The 21,887-nt window shown below is 50.3% G+C and overlaps 8 protein-coding genes across 8 annotated transcripts; 3 read left to right on the top strand and 5 right to left on the bottom strand.

Moving 5' to 3' along the window:
• Positions 1 to 1,237: 1,237 nt before the first annotated feature.
• On the top strand, positions 1,238 to 3,811 carry STEHIDRAFT_51847 (family S53 protease; the record flags this gene model as incomplete). Its single annotated transcript, XM_007300435.1, has 14 exons — positions 1,238 to 1,426; positions 1,497 to 1,762; positions 1,845 to 1,927; positions 2,009 to 2,087; positions 2,163 to 2,238; positions 2,322 to 2,432; positions 2,499 to 2,653; positions 2,719 to 2,760; positions 2,824 to 2,943; positions 3,008 to 3,035; positions 3,098 to 3,263; positions 3,354 to 3,566; positions 3,637 to 3,676; positions 3,739 to 3,811. 14 exons carry the CDS (start codon positions 1,238 to 1,240, stop codon positions 3,809 to 3,811), a joined length of 1,641 nt encoding a protein of 546 aa, XP_007300497.1.
• Positions 3,812 to 4,481: 670 nt separating this feature from the next.
• STEHIDRAFT_108202 (uncharacterized protein) lies at positions 4,482 to 5,094 on the bottom strand (the record flags this gene model as incomplete). Its single annotated transcript, XM_007300607.1, has 3 exons — positions 4,482 to 4,643; positions 4,767 to 4,809; positions 4,889 to 5,094. 3 exons carry the CDS (start codon positions 5,092 to 5,094, stop codon positions 4,482 to 4,484), a joined length of 411 nt encoding a protein of 136 aa, XP_007300669.1.
• Positions 5,095 to 6,143: 1,049 nt separating this feature from the next.
• STEHIDRAFT_137279 (uncharacterized protein) lies at positions 6,144 to 7,325 on the bottom strand (the record flags this gene model as incomplete). The annotated part of the gene is made up of 4 exons (XM_007300606.1): positions 6,144 to 6,578; positions 6,655 to 6,843; positions 6,959 to 6,995; positions 7,114 to 7,325. The coding sequence occupies 3 exons, from the start codon at positions 7,323 to 7,325 to the stop codon at positions 6,682 to 6,684; spliced, it is 411 nt and encodes a 136-aa protein (XP_007300668.1). The 3' UTR covers positions 6,144 to 6,578; positions 6,655 to 6,681.
• A 1,549-nt stretch (positions 7,326 to 8,874) lies between these two features.
• On the top strand, positions 8,875 to 10,108 carry STEHIDRAFT_118694 (uncharacterized protein). Its single transcript, XM_007300605.1, has 9 exons — positions 8,875 to 8,911; positions 9,001 to 9,169; positions 9,222 to 9,283; positions 9,337 to 9,437; positions 9,486 to 9,583; positions 9,638 to 9,639; positions 9,695 to 9,835; positions 9,902 to 10,021; positions 10,088 to 10,108. The coding sequence occupies exons 2-8, from the start codon at positions 9,003 to 9,005 to the stop codon at positions 9,919 to 9,921; spliced, it is 591 nt and encodes a 196-aa protein (XP_007300667.1). The 5' UTR covers positions 8,875 to 8,911; positions 9,001 to 9,002; the 3' UTR covers positions 9,922 to 10,021; positions 10,088 to 10,108.
• Positions 10,109 to 10,637: 529 nt separating this feature from the next.
• On the bottom strand, positions 10,638 to 13,107 carry STEHIDRAFT_73641 (alpha/beta-hydrolase). Its single transcript, XM_007300485.1, has 10 exons — positions 13,003 to 13,107; positions 12,540 to 12,923; positions 12,388 to 12,482; positions 12,118 to 12,335; positions 12,021 to 12,056; positions 11,518 to 11,962; positions 11,170 to 11,454; positions 10,936 to 11,091; positions 10,812 to 10,883; positions 10,638 to 10,746 (listed from the first exon to the last, which is right to left on the bottom strand). The coding sequence occupies exons 2-10, from the start codon at positions 12,836 to 12,838 to the stop codon at positions 10,664 to 10,666; spliced, it is 1,689 nt and encodes a 562-aa protein (XP_007300547.1). The 5' UTR covers positions 12,839 to 12,923; positions 13,003 to 13,107; the 3' UTR covers positions 10,638 to 10,663.
• Positions 13,108 to 13,487: 380 nt separating this feature from the next.
• STEHIDRAFT_118693 (uncharacterized protein) lies at positions 13,488 to 15,310 on the bottom strand. The gene is made up of 15 exons (XM_007300604.1): positions 15,235 to 15,310; positions 15,118 to 15,175; positions 15,026 to 15,056; positions 14,826 to 14,963; positions 14,681 to 14,761; positions 14,565 to 14,622; positions 14,461 to 14,509; positions 14,342 to 14,402; positions 14,252 to 14,278; positions 14,172 to 14,181; positions 14,057 to 14,107; positions 14,019 to 14,023; positions 13,903 to 13,916; positions 13,799 to 13,838; positions 13,488 to 13,730 (listed from the first exon to the last, which is right to left on the bottom strand). Exons 1-15 carry the CDS (start codon positions 15,293 to 15,295, stop codon positions 13,701 to 13,703), a joined length of 714 nt encoding a protein of 237 aa, XP_007300666.1. The 5' UTR covers positions 15,296 to 15,310; the 3' UTR covers positions 13,488 to 13,700.
• A 2,082-nt stretch (positions 15,311 to 17,392) lies between these two features.
• On the bottom strand, positions 17,393 to 18,905 carry STEHIDRAFT_108199 (uncharacterized protein; the record flags this gene model as incomplete). The annotated part of the gene is made up of 7 exons (XM_007300603.1): positions 17,393 to 17,791; positions 17,865 to 18,046; positions 18,101 to 18,238; positions 18,293 to 18,371; positions 18,445 to 18,606; positions 18,664 to 18,782; positions 18,848 to 18,905. The coding sequence occupies 7 exons, from the start codon at positions 18,903 to 18,905 to the stop codon at positions 17,393 to 17,395; spliced, it is 1,137 nt and encodes a 378-aa protein (XP_007300665.1).
• A 1,399-nt stretch (positions 18,906 to 20,304) lies between these two features.
• On the top strand, positions 20,305 to 21,681 carry STEHIDRAFT_153331 (alpha/beta-hydrolase; the record flags this gene model as incomplete). The annotated part of the gene is made up of 4 exons (XM_007300602.1): positions 20,305 to 20,425; positions 20,492 to 20,866; positions 20,944 to 21,536; positions 21,625 to 21,681. 4 exons carry the CDS (start codon positions 20,305 to 20,307, stop codon positions 21,679 to 21,681), a joined length of 1,146 nt encoding a protein of 381 aa, XP_007300664.1.
• Between the last annotated feature and the right edge of the window lie 206 nt (positions 21,682 to 21,887).

Raw genomic sequence — 21,887 nt, 5'->3', positions numbered from 1 at the left:
ATTTCTGTGTTTCCCAAAATGGGTTCTCAAGGACCGTGATGACCTCTTTGGGCACAATGGTCTCAAGTGCAGCGTTATCGAAGCGACCGAACATGTTGCGCGCCTCACCAACGCAGTCTCCTCTGACGCGGGCAACAGCTGCCCCTGCTTCGTCGAGGTCGCGGGTGCAAATGACACACCACTCGAACGATTTTCACGTTTTGTTTCATCTCGCCAAGTCACATTCGGCCCTGTGAGCTGCGGCCTTCCGCCCTCCTTTTCATGGTCTCGTTGCTACCTTTCTAACAGAGTCTCGAATAGGACAGCAGAATCTCCGGACCGAGGCATATCCGAGGACGCTGGTTTCTCCTCCGTCGCGTCCAAGTTTGGACCTCTTGCTCGGGGCTAGCGATGGATGTCGAACTTCTCCTTCTCCCTCCTGCCCTTGGACCTGGTGGATCATCCATGATACGCGTATACCTCACTGTTCTGGTGCCGTATCATGACATCTCCCTTGTGCCGCGTGATTGTTTGCGTACATCCATGTTTTCCTAATCCAGGCTTTTTAAAACACGGAAAGCACGGTGTCGTAGCAGTTCGTATCGACCACCCGACGAGCACGCATCGTCAGCGCTAGCCCTAATCACCGCAAAAGCGTTGAAAGCGTCCAAACTCTCCGCATTGTCGCCTCTCAACTCCTTTTGTGCGACAGCCGCGTGATACTACTCCGCTATAAATTATTTATCCTGTCGTTTGTCACCAGTGTCTAACGTGAATCTCGTATCGTCGTTCCATCAGCCCATTGTTCCACCCGTTGGCGATCCTTGAAGGACGGGTCGGATGACTCTATTTGTCGCTTTTTATAGGAAAGGGAGCATATGCTTTTGCCTGATGAACCGTTTTATGGTCTTATGGGCCGCGATATGAGCGTCGTGGCTAGGATCCGTTGAGAGGGTGCGGACGGCCATTACGAAGGATTGTCGGTGGTCAGAGGGCCCGAGTGGTGTCCTTCCGAAGAATCAGAGCAATGCGTCGAGCTTTCGAGTTTTCGGCATGTCTTGATCTTCAGCCTGGTAGGACTAGTGCTATAAAGGTTCTGTTGCGTCGATGTGCTTTTCCTTGGTGTTTCGTGTTCTTACAGTTTAGGTTGCTCGCTCGCCCATCTCGCCTCACCATGGTGCATCTAGCTCTGCTCTCCACAGCTGCCTTCTTGCTCTCGGTAGCATGTGCCAAGCCATTAGCCACGACCGGGCGTGATATGGTCGTCCACGAGCGTAGAGATTCCGTTCCTTCCGGCTTCGTGCACGTCGGAGCAGCACCAGAGGACGAAGTGTTGAGCCTCAAGTTTGCGCTGACGCAGAGCAATTTCCCGGGACTGGAGAGCGAATTGTATGCGATTAGCACGCCAGGGAGTGAGAGGTATAGGCAGTTTTTGTCAAAGGAGCAGGTCAGCCTTCTTTTTTCATCTTACTACGCCAGGCCTCGAACATCAACTCATTTTATGTGTATGACTCTAGGTCGAAGCTTTTGTCGCCCCATCCACAGACACTGCATCCTCCTTCAACGATTGGCTCGCCTCCAACAACCTCACCTCCACACTCTTCTCACCCGCAGGCGACTGGGTCTCCGTCAACATGACCGTCTCACAAGCTAACGACGTCCTCGGCGCCGATTTTTCAACCTTCCAGCACCAAGCGACTGGGCAGACCGCGATCAGGACTTTGCAGTATTCGGTGCCGAGTAGTTTGAAGGAACACGTTAGTTTCGTGCATCCGACCGTTGTGTGAGTTTCTGTTTCTTTCTGGGTTATGTTGTTCGTATCGAATGAATAGGACTGATGTATTTTACTTGCCTTATTTGTATAGATTTCCGGTCCCGAATACCGGATCGAAGATGAAAACGAGCGCGAAGCCTGTTTCGCCTCCAAAGACCGTTACGGGCGCTTCTGGTCGCACAACCACCGAGGCTGTCGATCCCGTTTGCGAGTAAGCCATTTCTCTGTCTACGTATGATACTTGCTGCCGACAAGTTGTTGAATGCACTATCTCGCTGTCTAGGACCTCTATGCAACCGGCTTGTCTCATTGAGATGTACAACATCCCAAGGACGTGAGTTCTGTCTCTATGAACGGATCTCCGTCGACAGTGCTGACATGCGGTGCCCGTCTTCATCCTATTACCTAGCCCGGCTACGCAGGCTTCGAACATCATGGCAGTTTCAGGTTTCACCGACGAGAATGCGAATAGAGCTGACCTCCAGGTAGGACCTGTTTTCTATTTGTGGCCCAAGTATAATCGTCCTTCCCTCGTCTCTACTCACACGGATTACCACGCAAACAACAGGCTTTCCTTGCATATTTCCGTCCCGACATGGATAGCAACGCGACATATACCCTAGAAGAACTAGACGGCGGAGAGGACGACCAAACGATATATTATGCTGGTGCTGAGGCGGTTCGTTTTATTCTTCGTCCTTGTGTATGATGACGAGCGTCGCTGACGATTATCCTCATACTGTAGGATCTTGACCTTCAGTATACCATCGGAGTGGCGACAGGAGTACCCGTCCAGTTCGTCTCGGTGGGGTACGATAATACGGATGGGATCGCGGGGTTCATTGATGAGGTTAACTTCTTATTGGCCGAGGATGTCGTGCCGAATGTTCTAACTACGTCGTAAGTCTTACGTTCGACTCATTCACTTCCACTAGTAACGAGTTGTGCTTATCGACCGTATGTAGGTATGCGTTCAATGAGCCCTCGCTGGCGTTCAACCTCGTGAAGTACGTTTTGCCCTTGTCATATTTTCTGACCCAGAATCCTAATATCTATTTTCCTTGCTATAGTAATCTGTGTAACGCCTATGCTCAGCTTACGGCCCGTGGTACGACTGCCTTTACGAGTTCTGGAGATGGCGGTGTCGGTGGCACTTATTACGATGACTGCACATTCTTCGTCCCTTCCTTGTACGCCACACACTCATCGCCCTCTTAGTTTCATGCTGAATCCGACTGACTGGTCTATGTGTAGCCCTTCGACATGTCCTTACGTCACATCTGTGCGTCTCCACCGTCTTCCTGACCTCATTCGCATACTCACTGACCGGGTGGCGTTAAACAGGTCGGTGGAACGACTGGAGTCGGTCCCGAAGTTGCAGCCCCACTCTCTGGCGGAGGCTTCTCGACATATTTCGCCGTTCCTTCCTTCCAGTCTGACATGGTTTCGTCATGGCAGGAGAACTTCGGATCGAGGACTTATAACGGCCTCTATAACTCTACCGGGCGCGGTACGTTCTATTTTCTCGTCTACTGCGACTTCACGATAAGGCAACCCATGAAAGAGCTAGTCTGATCATTGTTCTTCTGCATGGATACAGGTTTCCCTGATGTGTCGGCACAGGCGATAAATTTTTACATCCAATGGACCGGAGGCTGGTACACTGTCAACGGTACGAGCGCTTCGACGCCTAGCGTCGCCTCCGTCTTTGCCATGTTGGACGATGAGCTCGTTGCTGCTGGCCAGCCACCACTGGGGTGGTTGAATCCTCTGATTTATGCGAATCCACAGGCGTTCAATGATATCACTTCAGGTTCGTTCGTCCACCTCTTTCACATTCACGTGCACCGTCTGATGAGGTTCTGTTGCGTTTTCTACCACAGGAAATAACCCCGGCTGCGGGACAAACGGGTTCTCGGCTGGGTGAGACCGTTCATTGTGTCAAATCTCGTAGATGAATTGTGGACTGACGATCGTTCCTCTAGGGCTTCGTGGGACCCCGTGACGGGATTGGGATCTCCGGACTACAACAGTCTGAAGACTGTGCTTGGTTTGTGAGACGCTGATAACATATTCTCTTGTACGATAATGTTCTCCATGACGATCCACTATCAAAATCTTGAGCGTCGTGCTCCAAATGAATGGTATCACGGCACGGACACGGGCTCTCCAGTAGACGACTAACGCTTCTCGCGTCACTTGACGCTCACGAAGCCATTCGACACCAGGAGACCAAGGTCCGCATAGATCTCAGCCGCAACCTGGAGCTGCATGATAGTAGTATGATCGAGCTTTCCTCGCCGGAAGGGGTGACCACTTGGTCTAACTCACCAAATAATCTGAGATGAAACTCGCACGTCAGGACGGCAGAACAGACACGGTCAGATATTCCTCCAAAGCTCGAGAGCGAAAGTATATCGTCTTTATTAACGGTGTTATGAAGGGTGATGGGAAGGACGTGAAGGTATGTCCATCCCAACCTTCTATATGTGTAGGGCTATCACTGACGAAGGCGCAAACAGGGTGAGACAACAATGCCACGCGATGACGAAGGTGCACCGGTTTGATGGACTTGCTGATACTATAAGGACAGGAACAGTTATGGTGGCCTATGCAATTCTCACGTGGAAGGCATGCATGCGGTCAGTCGCCATAGTACACATACAGCGAGAGAAAGAGACGCACCGTCTACGCCATAAACCTCTTTGCAAACCGTTCAATGCTTGCTTCACGCCTTCTCCTCTAGCCTACGGCGCTTGGAGACGATGTTTTCCGACCTCGCCCGGACAATATCATCGAGCGCCGACCGCTTCTTGGTTGGGCAGACATGGACTGCGCTGTCGGGGCAGGCACTGGAACCGGTCCATAAGATACCGGCGAACTGCCCAGACTAATCATTGGGCGAAGTGAGCGACGAATGGGCACAGATGGCAAAAACGAACAACAGGAGAGAGTGGAAATACGAAAGAAGCATGTGCGATATAAACGACCATTTATAAACATGGCGACTTACCTCCGCATACTGGCATGTGTCGTAGTTCGGAGGAGTGCCATACCTAGCATAACCGTAGTCCACAGTCACGTCTGGTCAGCTTCTGAAACCCGTTCAATATAACACAAGTGACCGGCACTTACTCGCACAGAACCCAAGATGCTCCGTTCGGATCAGAACTGCTATACAGTGTGACGCCGTTATTGTTCGCCGATGGACATTCCCAAAGGCAGGATGCTGATCCCGAGGCGCGGGGAAGGAGTGGAGCGGTGGGGGTCGATGCCGCAAGAGAGGAGAATATGGTGAGGAGGAGCGAAAGAGGGATGAAGGGAGAGAATGAGGCGCGCATGGTGAACGAGGGAGTCTGTCAATTCGTGTAGTGGGCCAGTTTAAAGGAAAGACGGCGATTGAGACGGGAGGAAGTCGAGCTAGTCGTCTCTGATTCCTCCTATTCCCCCCTAATTCCGTTTGCTATCTGAGGAAAGGGGAAGTCTCGAAATGGGATAGTCGACCGCTGCAGCAGACGAATTTGTCGAAACATGGATGTCGGCTAAGTACCCTGCGGAGGGCAATGGCAGTTGTCGATATTTAATATGTCAAAATTGAAACGCCGGGATGGTAGGTTAATGGTAGGTCAGAACGTTCAGAGCTTCGGGTCTTGGCCAAAGAAGAGAACGCATACACGTTCGCACAGGATACGGAGACTTCGGTGTACTCAGGAAACAGGGATTCACGAAGAGAAAACAATGTATAAGTGGGCATCGTCGCCTCTGTTGCGTTCAACAATCAAAAGCGACAGTGACATGTCGGGAGCACCGCGTTCTAGAGTGGCCCTGGTCGGACGCTCGAAAGCACCGGATGTAAACGACGAACCTCGACCTCCACGTTTCCGATAATTAGAGATTCCTGGACATTTTCCAGGCACATACAATCAAACGCGGAGTAAGTAGAAGGCATTTATGCAGATCTTGGGCGGTACAGTGGCAATCGCGGAGATAGCATTGTCCGGGGAATTTTTGATGCGTGCCTGATTGTCCAATCCTTCATTCGACAGGTCATTGACTGTTATTGATTTCTGGATTTGATCGTACAGCGACTAAAAAAAGTTGGTGAGACGCTAGATCCAGTTCAGCAATGCATCAATAGTAGCTTCTGTGATGTTCAGCGGCATGCCGCCCCCCTCCTTATCGTATCGCTCTCTTCCGATACATACATCATACTTACTCTCTGCTTCAAATTTTTGCCAACAGATCTGAGTCTGCGCCTTCCTCTGGTATATAGCGGGGATATGTGGGGGTAGAGCGGGTCTGCATTAGACTTTAATTGTGGGTTAGTCAGCTCGAAAGCCTTGGCACTGACTGCCGGTATCCGAGCACAGTAGACGGAGACGGACCATCGGGGTATGCTATTATACAGTTCAACTAATTCCTGCTGTGGAAATTGACGAAGGTCTTCAGTACGGTACTCCAAAAGGCTCTGAATCTCGCTGGACGAAGGACACCGGCAAATATAGTGGTCCCAACCCAGTCGTTCCCTCCATAGTCGACGCAACTGATATGTAGTGTACTGGAGTTCAAGTAATAACCATCTAGCATGGATAGACTGAGTACATTTTCGCACTCCGGTAGAAAAACGGGAGTCAAGGCAGATAGGAAGGGTATCGTAAACGAGCTACAGTTCTCGAAGGCCAGAGAAAGAAGTAGGAACGTAAGATATCGGACAGCACAACAAAGGTATTCGCAGCACGAGCAAAGTATGCATTCGGACTCGTCGTGATCTCGCTAACCAGTGAGAGTCATTTATGCCAATGGCGCAGTGCCGAATGAGACGCGACTAGCGAGACGGAACGACAACAGTTGAACAAACAATGTCTACAATATCGAGAAGATGGTGTTAGGCCGGTACTCACCTGTGCGACAACACATCCATCCAAAATCTACTCGCTCGAAGACCTCCTCGCGGACCTTGGCTTCCATGACCTAGCCGCAACGATCTCGTCCAATGGCGTACGCTTCCTCGTCGCTGTGCAAGAACTCGTCCCGACCGTGGGGCATGAAGCCGGGGCACCACTGGCGCTATTGGTAAGGAGCCCACTGGTCTGCGTGTTTGTCAAAGTCAAATTATCAGTGATTTGATACACCAACGCAGAAAAGTCGTGTAAATAGACAGATACAGCTATAGTAAACAAAAGAGGAGGAATGCGTGCTACATACCTTAGAGTACGTGCATACACCGTTCGCAGATTTATACCTGAATATGTGGATATAAGGGAATCTAGTTAGTAATACATTCTCTATGAATACACCACAAGCCCTCGCTGGCACAGGCGAACGGACACTTTCTACGAGAGAAAAGGGCTCAAACTCACAGACAACTGACACTAGTAGTAGTGGAACTAGCGACGGTATCGATCGCTTTTCCATTGAGATTGAGGGTCGGGCACGAATACGTGCAAGAGGGACTGCCAGATGCGCGGGGAGCGAGAGCTTCGGCAGATACCAAACCGTTATGGGAGAACGAGATTGCAGCCAGGAAGAGAGAGAGAAGAGTGACGGTGGTAGTAGAGGCGAAGAACTTCATGGCTATCTTGTTTCTTTCGAAGGGGGTGAGTAAGAAGCGAAGAGAGTGATGGTGTTGCGTGAAAGGAAACGCAGACGAGGGAAAGAAAAAAGGAGACGAGCGGCGCGAACTCTAGCTTATAAGCCAGAGCGAATCATTTTGACAAGAGGCGGTGGCCAAAGGGATACGGTAAGCGTACTTAGGCCGGGCCTCGGCAGGCACGTCCAAGTTCCATGTATTCGTCCTTCCGTCTTCGGGTAGACAATGGTGGGTCTACGGCGGGGATTACTGCAGGAGTCAGGCAGATTTGACAGTGACAGGTAGACGCGATCGACCTAAAATGGAAGGATCATCAAACGAAGATAAACGAAATTCAAGATAATAGAAACTGGATAAGAGTCGAGAGGGGATGAAGGGGGTGACGTCAACACAGGTCAACACGTCGTGTGGAGTATGTACGTAGAACGGCGATCGGCCTCGCCGAAATGTTCTATCCGGACTGCAATTCGAACGGCAACGAATCAATGTAGATACGCAACTTTGAAATATGCAGAAACTGGGGCATATAAGACGGCGCGAGGGGAACGGAGGAGGTCTTTACGGACAAAGGAGTGGAAAACGAGAGTACGCGTACGTAGAGGCGCAGGTCTTCATGGATAACATCGTTCTTGTTAGATTTGCAGTTTACTCATGCGCAATTGTAATAATGGTCATTCCTTCGGTGGATACACTCCGCACCTCGCAGTAGCCTGTGGTCGTCGGTGTTTCCAGCTACAGTCAAGCAGAGAATTTTCAGGAAGAAAGGAAAGAATAAGAATGGAAAGTGCGTCGCCGGCCCTCGCCGGAGGGTGCCTCATATTTGAAACGGCGAAAGCCGGTACGTCTCAACAATGGCCACGTCACTCCGACACGCCCCTCTGACACAATCAATACTCGTACATATACCATTGAACGAAGATAGCATCCTACTCCACTAGGGAGGAAGCACAACGCGTACATGCCTGCAAAATATCGAAACTTTGCACCTTATAACAACGGAAAGAATTCCCTCCTACTTATGCTCTATGAAACATATACTTACTTGCCGATGCTCAGCATCCTAGTAATATCTCTCGCAGGCGTCAACCCTCCCTTAGTCTAGTCCGCTGCTCCAGTTCTATAGGTCATTCCTACGCCTTTTCTTCATGACTCACGCAGAACATGGAGGAACACAACTATTTTTGGCTAGTGAGGGTGACCAGTGTCTGATGGTCCACGGTATTCTACGGTGTTTCAGGTCGAACATAATATTCCCACTCGGCAATCCGAGAACGCCTTTGCCTACATAGCATCTACGTACTGACCTATCCCCGCCGGTACTCATGTAGGCTAATCAATTGTAGATCGTATATACATGACAAAGGTAGGGGCGGCAGCTCATGCGACGTGGCTACTTCCTACTTTTTCTTGCATGTCTCTGCCATCGTTCTCCGCAGACGTCCCTCCTACGAACGAAATATGGTATTTCATTTCTCTCAATTTTTGTTCCCATAAGCATCGATGATATTCTCAACGCGTGGCTTACCCATACAGGCTCCTGAACAGCTACGCGGTAACTTCGGCGTTAGGTGCTGTCTTACCTACTTGACATTGCGACCCTACGACGACGCTGATCTTCTACTGTCTCCTTCACATCCAATGTTCCACTCCACTCCAGCTATGTGGATTGTAGATATGATACAGACCGTGCCTCAAGAAATCGATGCAATCTGGTCCAGGAAGTTCACTAGCACTTCAGCCTTGTACTTCATGAACAGATACGGCACTCTTCTCAGTCTTTCTCTCCAATGGATCACGACTCGCCGGGGAGAGAGCTCAGATCTACAGTGGGTCTTATTCTTGATCTAGTGCTCGATGCTCCGCTAAATGAGCGAGTAGTTGTGAGGCGCTTGAGGGGGCGTCTCGCGGAGCCTACATCGTCGCTATCTCAGCTGAAGCAGGTGAGCATGGCTTACCGCGCTCTGGCTCGTCACTCATGTCATTTCACATTCAGCTCTCGCTATTCTGCGTGTTTATGCTATCAATGAACGTGTTCAATGGATAATCGCCATCGCTGCTCCACTAGTGGCGGCTCGCCTAGCGATGATCATATTCGTGTGTATCAAGACTGGTTTAGCATCTTCCTTGGCTGATGTAATCCAGGAGTCCATCATAGTACGAAGCGTTTCAACGAATGGGAGTTCGTTGGCGCACATTTCGAGTTGTAGACTGACAACCTATGGGCCGCAGTCTGTGAGACGGTGAGTGCTCTGAGGTTCGATCGGTCAACAATCGAAGGAGCTGATTTGGTACAGCCGTAAGGGATTGCACTCCGCTTGGCATACAAAATATTGACCAGTCCCACTCGATAGTGAATATAGCTCTACCTATCGTTGCTTTCGTTTTCAACGGATTCATATTTGTCTTGACGATCCACAAGACATACTCGCAATCGCGACTAGTCAAGTCACTACTCAGAACATCGAGTATTTCACATCTTCTTCTACGGGATGGTGAGTAGCTGAACAGACATCTTGTGATGGTATTGATTGATTTCAGTCCCTTTTTACACTGTGCAGGTGCAATATGCTTCTTGTGAATGCGATACTCATGAATTATTTGGAAAATAATTTATTGATACCTCGTGCCACTCCAGTGCAATGCTGGCTATTCAAGTTATGCAGGTCTGCGTAGCAATAGTAAGCTTTAGTTTCTCCTCGGAAGAGATATGCTGCGACTCACAGTACCGCGCTCTATATTCACAGTCATCTCGCAATGGTCCAGATGTATGTACCTCACTTGCTGTGCTGCGATACATCTTATGACACATGAACAACAGACCCCGTCCGCAACAGCAGCTTTTTCCACCATCGGCGGTCCATTCTTCTCGAGGTAACGTCTCCGGCAGAATTCATTCGATAGTGGTTGACTAACGCCTGGATTTCTACCCTGGCGGAAAAGCATTCCAAACCTTCTCTTGAGTCGACTAGTTCTCAACGTCAAGAACTTTGCACCATCGGAATGGTCACTGCAATCTAGGGAGATATCTTCCATCGAATTTAGTCCAGGTTCGGAACAAGAAGATCGCCCATGCTGGTGGACGGGACCCTTAGTAGACTCTGCACTGATGACCTTTAAAAGCCTAGTGGATGTCGCTGGCGCACTTAGATAATTCCTTTTTGAGATCGATGCATTTATTATCTATGGGAGAACGTGATCGGGTCACAGTGACCTTTGATGTTCCAACGCTAAGGGAATAGCAGCTGTACGGGACATGCATAGAATGGAATAGTATCACGAATAGAATGCATTGGTCGACATCTCAAATAAGGTTTACACCACTAGCGAGCAAAGTCCGTCGACCACTCATTGATAAAGGCAATTCCAGCCTGTCGGAAGTTGTCAACTTCCACCGTCGTTCCACCTAAAGAGAACAGATGTGATCATGAGCAAGAATACAATGCTCAGACACCGCGCAGAGCAGCATACCTTCCGTACTGTTGTGATAGACCATGTTCATAGTACCATTCGCGTAATCAGGCCAATAAGGAATGCCTTCGACTAGAACGGGAGATTAGATAAACGGCATCGAAGATGAAACAAAAACACTTACCCCCATGGAAGTTGGGATCAAGATGAACAGCGAAACTGATCCATTGGGACTGCATCGTCAATCCGAGGAACAAGTCGTCCGTCGAGTTGCCTCGCGGATTGGCAGTTCCCGTCGGGGCAACGCCGGGAGGAAGCGGATTGTTGAAGACGAAAGGTGCTGGGAAACGATCCACGAGCCAGTATCAGCAAGAAATCCGGTCACAATAGATTATAGGAGAGAAAGGGCTGAACGTACTCTCAACGAAATGCCCCACGCCTTCCTGGACGGTCAAGTACTCCGGAAGGTGGTCAAAGCGATAAGACCACGCAGTTGTCGTGTTCGAGTAAGTTTCGACAAGGTTCCTCCGGGTTCCGATCATCATGATATCGCCGTAAATGGCGTCCGCCTTCTTGTCGAGCGAACCATTTTTGATCGATGGAAGGTCGCCAGTTCCAAACGGTGCCCCGTCTGTAGGGTCCGATGAATAGAGACTGGACAAGTTTCGCAATGTCGAGTTGCGAGCGAATCCAAATGACGTAGCTACGACATCGTACTATAAGCGTGCTGTAGCTGAGCTGGTAACTGAATATAACTGAACCATACCAAACAAAGCGTCTATGAGCTCGTCCTCAGTGTTGATGCCCCCAGGACCAAACGAAACCCCTTCATCTGTATTCGCGCCGCTCAGGATCGGGACGTTCACGTACTTGCCTTGTTTCAATAGCTGGCTTGGGAAGGCTGGAATAAAATTACCATCGATGATAGGCTCCCAGTTTGATGTGGCGGTAGAAATATTCCCCCCAGCAGCGAAGAACAGGTCGTACGGCACGGCGCGAAGACAGGCAAGGACATCCTGAGCATCTGAACAATTTACGAATGCGGTAAAGCTATCGAATGCAGGCTGGTAGAGGTCGGGAGTCTCGTAGCTCTGAGTAGTAGGGGTGCCCGATTCGAGGATTGCAGCGCGGAATAGGGGAGGATCGTCCGAACCTCCGAAGGCGATGAGGTGCATACTGATGGACATAGCACCGGCACTCTCGCCCCAGACCTTCAAGTAATGAGTTTCACAGTACGAAACATCTCTAACAGTGAAGCAGAGTGCTAACCGTCACTTTAGCTGGATCGCCTCCGAATGCCGCAATCTGAGAATATAGACCGTCAGTTGGTAGGTAAAGGGGCACAAGCAATAGACATGTGATTCACATTCTCTTGTACCCAAGTTAAGGCGAGTCTTTGGTCCCATAATCCGATATTGCTGAGGCCCTCATCGAATATTTGTCGAGAGTTCATAAATCCAAAGTGGGACACACGGTAGTTTATTGAGACACCGATAACGGGCGTACCCATCTCTACACTGCGGCTGACAGTGTAGCTCTGGTTGTATCTTGTATCTCTGGACGATCCCATGACGTATCCGCCACCTAGAAGCGTACGGATCAGAATCAGTGGTATGTGGAGAAAAGACACCCGTACCATAAATCCACAGCATGATGGGAAGGTTGGCTCCAGCTGAAATATTCATGGGCCTCAAAACGTTCAGAGTTAAACAGTCCTCATCCAATGAATATCTTGACGGCAGGTTATTAGTCGCATCAACACAAGAGGATGTATAAGACAGAACACACCCAACGTCATCTCCTCCATGACCGGGACAAATTGGACTATATTCAGACGCGTCGAATGTGCCATTCGGGAAGGTCGAATTGATGCTGACTGGAAGTCGAAGGCGAAGGTCCCCGACGGGTGGTTGGGCAAAGGGTATTCCACCGAAGAATTCCTGGTTGAAAGTAGGCAGCTCGACACCGACGACAGTCCCATTGGTCACGCTCGCCGTTGGCCTTGGAGATTGACAGAGAGCAGAATGGGCACCCCAAGTCAATACGCCCAAGAGTGTCGTTCGAGCGATAGAGTTGAAGGAAACCATGATGAGCTGAGCCCTGTGAGCCCAACTTCGCCTCTCCACTATGATTCTTATACCCTCATGCACAAGTCTGCGGGCAACGGCAGCCCTTGAAGCCAGTCAGCCGACGTCAGATGGTATATCATGAGGTTCTTCGAAGGCGAGAGGGCGAGAAGTTCCAACCTCACCTTAGACTGGATGTGAATGATCTGCGAGCTCGTACTTAGTCCCCTAGACAAGCTCGCCGCCAGATATTCGCCTTAGCGCCTACATTCGAGCAGACGCCTGGCGAATACGAACGAGGATCAGCGCAGCCACCGCCAAGGGTGATGCTTTGATGGCGCTCAGCACTGATCCTTTTGCAAGCACGAAGGAATCGATAAAATTGCCTGAAGCGCTGAAATACAAGATACAAATCCCTGGTCATCTGCCCAGAGGCCAGATCGCCGCACAGTAGCCTGAACGATGAACCATGTATACAGCGAGACAGGTGAGCGTACCATGAGGTCGAGCATCGTATTTGTAGAAAAGGATGGCAAGGTGATCCCGAACGTCGTGGTCTTCCGTCACCAGAAAACACGGATAAGTCGATGAGTCAGAGACCTTAACCCGGATCAAGGGACGGTGTGGCACATATTCCCACGGGTCTGTGCGAATATCTGGCGAATATCTTTTCGAACTGGATTCTCCAAGTTCACACTTGATTAAGGTTGATTCACATGAAAGCCGGTAAGACACAGATGAAACCATCGTACATCAATCGTAGTCGTTGCCGACACGTCCTGTCGCCCATTATACCAATCCATAAGAAAGAGTCTTTCTCAGCTATCACTTCGTAGTGCTCGAAGGCATCTTGTGGCCAGTGGCATGACCGCAGTACCAACGTTTAGGAAGCAGGCCACACTGCAGGGCCGGGCTGTGTAAAATGTTCAAGTCAGCAAGACGTGCACTTCTTCATGGGTATGCATTTGTAGACATGCGTACCTGAGTGTAGTTGGCCGGAATGGGGTAGTAGATATCGATTCTGCATATGGGGAAGCGCATCCATTCAATATTTGCGAGAAGGAAAGAGGAAAGTGAACTCTCACAGAATACCAGGCTCCTGGAGCAGCAAATAAAGGTGGTGATAGCATTGTTAGACAGTTGGAGAACTCAAAGCTTTATAATGTGACTCACGTATCCCTGCAGTAAGAAAGAACGTTCAGTATCAGGCACCATACAGAGAAATGGCAATTTAACGCACAGTGTAAGCCCCAGGGAAGGCAACAAGAGGTCCGGGTGTGCCGCTTCCGCCTTAAGAAGGGAGTTTTGAATTCAGTATGAGGCCCAAGAGGTGACGGGAGAATAATTTGTTCACCGTCGGTGACCTGGGCAGGGGGAGGCGAATTCAGCATGGATGGAAGCGCTCTTAAAAGTGGTACAAAGAGCGCAACTCACCTCGACTTGACCACAGGCGATGTAGAACTACAGAAAAAGGAAATATTTAACGCTGTTGCCGACGTAATGTGAAAGGTGCTAGAGACATACCTGTGCACCACCGTATGATTGAGCCACGTGGAGAGCGATGTGCTCAATGCGGACCAAGTATCTGGATCGGACGACCAGTGAGTATAGATACTGTCAAATATATCAACGAAAGTACTGACTGGCCAGACGGAAGCTCGGACGGGATCGGGAAAGTAACCGAGGACATTCCTAGTATCACTCCGGATGAGCAGAGGGCAAGCTGACACGACATGAAAAGCTTTACCAGTCGCGGGAAAAGTAATAGTTGAACCACCATCTGTAACGGCAGATATTTGGTAGATCTACCAGGTGCGGCGCAGGTGAATAGCGTAAAATAAGCCAGAATCTGTTGAGCAATACCTTGAACCAGGCATCGCCGCTTCCATCCCAGTCTGCAACGTCAGTACCACTGGGAGCCTGTGCCATGTATACATTTACGACCTGTTCGAGAAAGCCCCAATCAGGTCGATGTGCAGAGGTCCTGACTGATGTGGAAAGCGCGTACACCCGGATGGTAGAGGTTAGCAGGGTTACCGCTAACGGTGAATCCGATAGTAGAGCCGGCAGCAACGCTGAGAGTCGAGGCCGTACCCGACTCAGTGGAGTCATAGCAGCGAACGTCGGTAGAGGTGACATCGGTCATCTGTTGGTCAATCAATAGAGCATGTTCAGATCACATCCAGAGAGATCAAGCAAAGGACGTACAGGTCCAAGACTCTGGAAGTTGTTGGTCTCGCTGAACCGCGAAAAGGTATCCGTTAGTCACCAAAACTGACACCGTTAGGCCGACCTCATACCGGACGTAATCCCATTCATCGGTGGTGGTACCGCCGCTGATAAGCTGGGGCCACACATCTGTCGCAAAAGAATGAGGAATATAGGTGAATACTCCTTTGACCTACTGAAAGACATACAGTGAGCTGAGGCCTGAACAGCAAGGCCAGCGACGGCGATGAGAGCAGAGAATGACTTCATGTTGACCTGATGTTGACCTGAATGATCCTGAAGGTCAATGAAAGCAAACCCTTTCAGTTAAGTACCGGGCCACAATGTCAAAGATAGAGCACGAGTTAAATGATCAAGTCGTCCAAAATTGACGTGACTGGTCCTGTGTTGCTTGTCTAACGCATGCTAAAGCTATTCGGAGCGTTGCAGTTATGTATGGTAGGCTACACCATGTTTTCACTTAAGGGTGCATTCGGCAACCGAGAGCGGTTTGATTTCCGGCGGATTCTCCTGCCAAAACGAAAGAATCTGGATTCTCGGATTTCGTGGCTTCTTCGGCAGCCGTGGTGCCTGCCGACCCCTGCCGCGCACATATTGCGTGACTGATGTGACTCCGGAGTGCTTTGCCACTTCATTCTTCAGTGGCACCTTTGCGCGAGTTCGTCGTCTTGTCGTCGTCGTTTGGCTAGACCACCAATCGTAGCATCTCGTTCAGAGATAAATGCATATTTACGATGTGACCACTCGAAGACAGATCTATCAAGGCACAGTTGTTAATTTTGCAGTATGATTTCGAGTCTATGGGACCACAAACATCAACAGTGACAAAATGTAGAGGAAGAGGTAAGCAAGACATCTGAGGCACTGTCGACATCTCTCTTGAGCTGCCTCTTACGACTATATTATGACTTATTGCTATTATTACACGACCTTTTGCTAGAGGTACTACTTACTAGCTGTTGCCACTTGGTTGCCACCTTGTTGCCACCTTCAAGGATGGAAGGGCTCCGTGTAAGTATAACCGAGGTTTTCGTACACAAATCTTCATCACGAACACTATAGCACGCGATTAAGGTATCATCAGGGCTCCAGAGCGTATGCTGGATGAGGGGAGGGCGATGCCACATGGCAGACAAAGCTAGTAGGCAAAGTGGCGAGAGCCAGTCAGTGTCACGTACTTCCCGACTCATAACGCACGGCAGAACATGACTCTGCAGATGAAATTAAGAAACAAACATTTCAGAGTAGGGATTGTCTGCTTCAGAAAGCCTTCATGCGAGAAAGTGGAATGGTCGTCTGTTATCGTTATGGTACGCATAAGAGGTGGCGAAAGCACGTAGCCACCGTGACAGTGTCGGAGTGTGAAGAAGGCTCGGCGCCAGCCGCCGAGGACGAAATCCGTGGCTGGAAATCCGGTGAGAATCTGCCGCTCTCGGTTGCCGAATGCACCCTAACATAGTGACGAATGGAAAGCCTCGCCCATGGACATATGGAGATTGAACGGATAATCAGAACCAAGTCTGTCTTCCGGCATTCTTGCACTAGGTAAGTACAGTTGTATTATGAGCAGAGGATATCCCGAGTAGCTCTATGAACACTTCCGGTATTTAGCCGCAGCATACTGACGATGATTGAAAGGCGGTGCCTCACTGCGCTTATTCAACCGCATGAGGGTATCCACTGGATCCCGAAAGCTCAAAATACCAACCATTAGAAAGATAGACGTATTGATAGCTGGTAGTGAATTGACTTGCAGTGTGCCTCACGAGCCAATCCAATTGAGACTACTGTAACTGACGACATTTCCGCGATATCTGAGGGCAAGAACCGAGCCATAGACCGGGTGCCAATCGTATTCGCGCGAGCAGCAGAAGAGCGGGAGACAGTGATACCATGGATCGAGAGCACTACAGCTTTCTGTGAAGGCAAGACGACCCATGATTGCACTGAGCACATGAGCTCCCTGAACAAACAAGAGCCAGAGGTATATGTGAAGTCTGAGGAACTATTCTCCACCATACCGCAACGCAGCACATGCTATAATCGTCAAGCCCTCTAATGCAGCCTTCTGCACGCGCAGAAACGGAGCCAGGCCCTTCGTGCTCTGCACGCTCCGAGCTCACTCGGACAAAGCCGATCTACATTTGGTGACAGCAGGATGCAATCGATATATGTTTCTGGGAGCGTAGAAATGATGTCCTGGCGCCGTGCAAATAAATCGTCATCGACAACTCCTTCCATGCCGCGACACGGAAACGTGAGGTCTATATAGACAGCAGAGACATACAACGTATGCAGAGCAGATCCAAAAGGAAGGACAGAAAGGGAAAGAAACGAGAACATACTTCAAACGTCTGTAGGCGAAACATTTGGAGTGTCAGCCTCTTCAACGTCTACCTCATGGGCTTGGTTCTTCGTTCTCTCCGCCTCTGTATCTGTATCCCCATCATGGTCACACTGACAACCGGCACCGTTCCAAGCGCCAGCATACCTATCCGCATCTGTCTCGCGATGTTCGGTGATATGCACGGCAATAGACTTCAACTCATGGCCGTCGACGCTCCCGTTCGCCCCGATCCGATTGATGCGGAACGCGCCGCCGCCACTACGTTGAGCACGCTCGAAGGAGCGGAGGTCGGTTGTTGTTGGCTCGGTCGTTACCTGGTGGCTGGAAAAGAGTCGGTCGGAGGCCATGCCGACACCGATGATGATCATGTTGAAAACGATGGAAATGATAGGGGAGACCTGTAGGATTAGTGAGAAGCAAGTTAAGGATTTTGTTACGGATTTTGAGCGAGATGCATGGGCAAAGGCATACCAGATCGAGAAGAACATAGACCACAGGAGTTTGGACCACAAAGGTGACGAGTGCGGCCGTGATTGTAACGGAGTATATGGCTCCAGATTCGATGATGACTCGCAGTATCGGGGAGAGCCGGTCTCTGGTACGGTACTGAGCCACCGAGCGGTTGATTCTCCATATGCGAAACGCAAGGAGACCTGGACAGAAGACACCATCAACACTGGGATTTTAAGGTAATGAAGGATGCGCACTGGTGGCAGTCAAATTAGTCGCCAGAGTCATAGCATATACCGAGGTGATCCACTCTCCGGTCGCCTTCGAATTGGCGAAGATATTGTCCGTGTCCTGTGGAAGTGTCCCAAGTGCGATGTTATTTCCCACAGAGCAAGCTGCAAAGCGCTGAGGTTAGAGTGGCGTAAAAAAGAATGACAATATACACTTACCGAAAAGGCCCATCCACCCGAGAACGGGGAGTGCCACGACCAAGAGCCTATTGTTCCAGACGATGTAGGCTCGATAAATCTACAATTAGAGGATAAAGGATGACATCGTCCTTCGAACAGAACATGGCCGCTCCAGACATGGTACTACTTACGACTACAGCATCGAGGATGAGTGTTTGCGTATTGAAGAGACAGCTCTTGATGAGAAAGGTGCGTTGAGAGATGTCGTTAAAGTATTGAACGGGTCCGCCGGGGAGTGAAGGTCCAACTGTAAGGAAACCATCACAAATGCGGATGATATTGACCACCATCTCCTAAGCGCAAAGGTCGGTGATGATTCCATACACATTATTGCTCTAACGTCTGCGTACTGCAGTGGTCAAGACAAGGAGAGCACAGGCCGCCGTAATGAGTGCATAGTTTGGATGCTGTTTGCTCTGGCCTCGTAAAAGGATCCAGAACGTCAGCATGAACATGAGAACAGAGAAGCCTGTAGAAAACATTTGTTAGTATAACGCTCCGGATTGTGATTGCTAAGTATTGAGAACGACGCACCATATAGAATCGCTTGCACCGACGTCGAGATCAAGCCCGCTTCGGTCAATTGTAGCATATCAGAGTTATCAAGCGACAGCCACAGAGTAGATGATCATGTCAACTCGAGCGACGACAGGGAGGGTGGGGAGACAGTCAAATGTGAGAACCCCCCAAGACCGTATTATACTATAAGTCGCGAGCAACAAGATTCGCATACAATCACAGGGCCTGGAGGTAGTAGAATCCTCGTAGACACCTCGAAGGAAGACGCACAAGAAGTGTCCAAAAATGCGATTTCACAGCCATTCAAACCGCGCTTTCCCCGACGTCAATGCGACGACCACGATATTCAGGTACCCATTTCTTGCCGTGGTATCCTAGAGAGAGACAGTATTTGAAGATATCACGTATTACAGTTCTACTGTTGCAGCAGCCTAGTAGGTGCAAAATTTGGATGATAGAGGAAAGACAGAAAAGAGAATACCAACATGGCGGAGTCTTTTGATCATCCGGATGTTGCCGGCTCGAGGTTCCTCATTTGAGTTTGACGCCACCCTCTGGCTTCTTCTCCTAAAAACCACCACCACGCGTGAATGAACGGCAAATAATAGCGTTGCAGGTAAGAGAGCTCGGTCATTTGATATTGCTGAAGCTTACCATTGCCACGCACAGTGTGAAGCTTGCTCAGGCTGTCGCCATCTGGCCTCCGTACCTCTGCTTCGGGTCGGCGAGCAATATGATAGAGTTCTGACTCTGGCCTCGGCATGTCTCCTTCTGCTAGATGCCACCGAAGATGGATGCTGTGGTCATCGTTATCAAGACATTATCCACACCATCATCTCCTACTTATTTCTTCCAGCGGCTCCGGGGACAGTTCTGTGGTATTTGACTGTGATCCTTCGAGGCCGAGAGCCATGCTCTCTGATGTGGGTGACACACTTCCGCGACAAACCTTGGGTGACTATAGTGCTTAGTCAAATGCTACACCATGGCTCCTTGTATCATCAAGAAGGATTTTGCTCTGGGCTTCTGTTTGACTAGGAGCTCCATCAGACGCAGCTTTCTGTACTGCCAATCCTCGAGAGGCTCTCACGTCTGACCTTCGCTGCGCGCACGGATGTTGCACGATAACGGAGTCGAGCCAACTGGTATACACCAAAATAACCATCAATCACTCCACCATGGTCCAATCGACGATATTCCCGAGTGCACGCATGTTTCAGGTCTACTCGCCGCACTATGGAACCGCATATATGCGCCTTGTATATGAGTACTCGTGATAACGTTCAGCGTTTGCTAGTGGTTCTCCGTGTTTAAATTGCGCAGCCGCCAAAGCCATCTCAAAAAGATCTTTGCGCTATCAGGCAGGGGTTTCACCTCTTTTAACTCCCACTACCGCAGTCTCTTTCCCCGAGCAGCCTTTGGACCCGTCCTTTGCTCGCTCTGGTTCAGTCTAGTCAGTCACCAGCCTGACTATGGTCGGTTTCTCCACGACTCCGCACGGTCCATTTGGTGTTTGCGACACAGGCATTCCTTCTGATACTGGCCATAGCTACGTCACTCTGCTACTCATACACGGATTTGCATGGCACGGCGGTTCGTTTATTTTTCCATCTTTCTCATCAAATTTCCCCCCGCTCAATGGTTCTAAATCGTAACCAGGAAACTTCGCTCGACTTCTTCCTCACGCATCGTCCTACGGGATCCGCATCATCCTCCTCAACCGCCGCGACTACCCCGGCTCCTCGCCTCTCACCGACGATCAGCATAGCAGACTACACCAATCACTTTCGGACGACGATGACTCGCGTGCCAATATCCAGCAGCACATGAATGAGCAGGCGAAGGAACTGTACGATTTCCTGGAGGCGTTTGCCCGCGAGGAGAAGCTTGCCCCGCGGAGCATGATAGTCGGCGGTTGGTCATTTGGTTCGGCCTGGATCACCGCGATTCTAGCATACGCGTCCTCTCTCCCTCTTCGGGAGGATGCAGATCCGCCATCCCTTGGAGAGTACGTGAGATACATCCTTCTATACGGTATGTTTCTGCCCTTTCTGCCCACCTCGTTTGCATTGAAAACTTACTGCTAACAACCATCAACTTTTTCAATGTAGACCCTCCCTATCACGCCCTAGGCTATCCTCCTCCTCCCAATCCCTACCGTCCCCTCAGCGACCCTTCCCTCACCCCCGAAGAAGGCATCAAGATCTTCCCAGCCTGGGTATCCGGGTACTATCACCACCCTGCACTCGAGTCTGACTCTTCCCCTGGCTCTGGCTCTGGCTCCGATTCTGCCTATATCCCGAACTCCCCATCTGCGCTCGAATGCCGCACACCGCTCGACCATCCGAAGCCTACGATACTCACGATGTCAGAAAACGAAATTGCCGCGGGATTGTTCACGCCGCCCGGCGCACCGGGAGGGTCGGACGATGTGGTGGTACGTGCGGGGGAGAAACACGGGCTGTACGCACTTCTGAGGGAACGAGCGGTATACCTCGACGGTGAAGAGCATACGAGCAATGGGGCGTCACCACAGAGTGGAGGGTGGAGGGATGTAGGGATCAGGTATCTGTGGTGCGATCAGTCGGCTTGGCAGGTTCCTTGGGGGATGTGGGCGATGCAGGGAGAGATTCGGGAGGCTGAAGCAGCGGGGAGGAGGATGAGGGAGGTGGAGGTGGTGAGGTTGAGTGGGGCGAATCACTTCGTGAGTGTCTTCGCTTTTCTTTTTGAGATGTAAGCGAAGATGCTCATGGCGGTTGGCGTTACTGGTTCTTTCTTTCGGGACTAAACAGGCGCATTGGGACCAGCCTGAACGTACTTTGAAGGCGATGCTGGCGGAGAGCGAGTAGGATATGGTGTTCGAGTCGTCGATGTCAAGGTCTGATAATTTTCGTGCGCACCTGCTACGCACATAAGCGCCACAGAGTGACGCCACACCGATGGTGCGGTCCACCGATCAGCCCATCATGTCCTCACGTCGTTGTCAACGCCATGCCTCACTCAGGATCGAACATCGGATCCTCAGAGTCTCTCAAACGCAGAATGGATCCATCCA

The sequence above is a fragment of the Stereum hirsutum genome (genome assembly GCF_000264905.1).
Source record: "Stereum hirsutum FP-91666 SS1 unplaced genomic scaffold STEHIscaffold_3, whole genome shotgun sequence".
In the NCBI taxonomy this organism is placed as follows: domain Eukaryota; kingdom Fungi; phylum Basidiomycota; class Agaricomycetes; order Russulales; family Stereaceae; genus Stereum; species Stereum hirsutum.
This window is presented reverse-complemented; position numbering and strand designations above follow the sequence as displayed.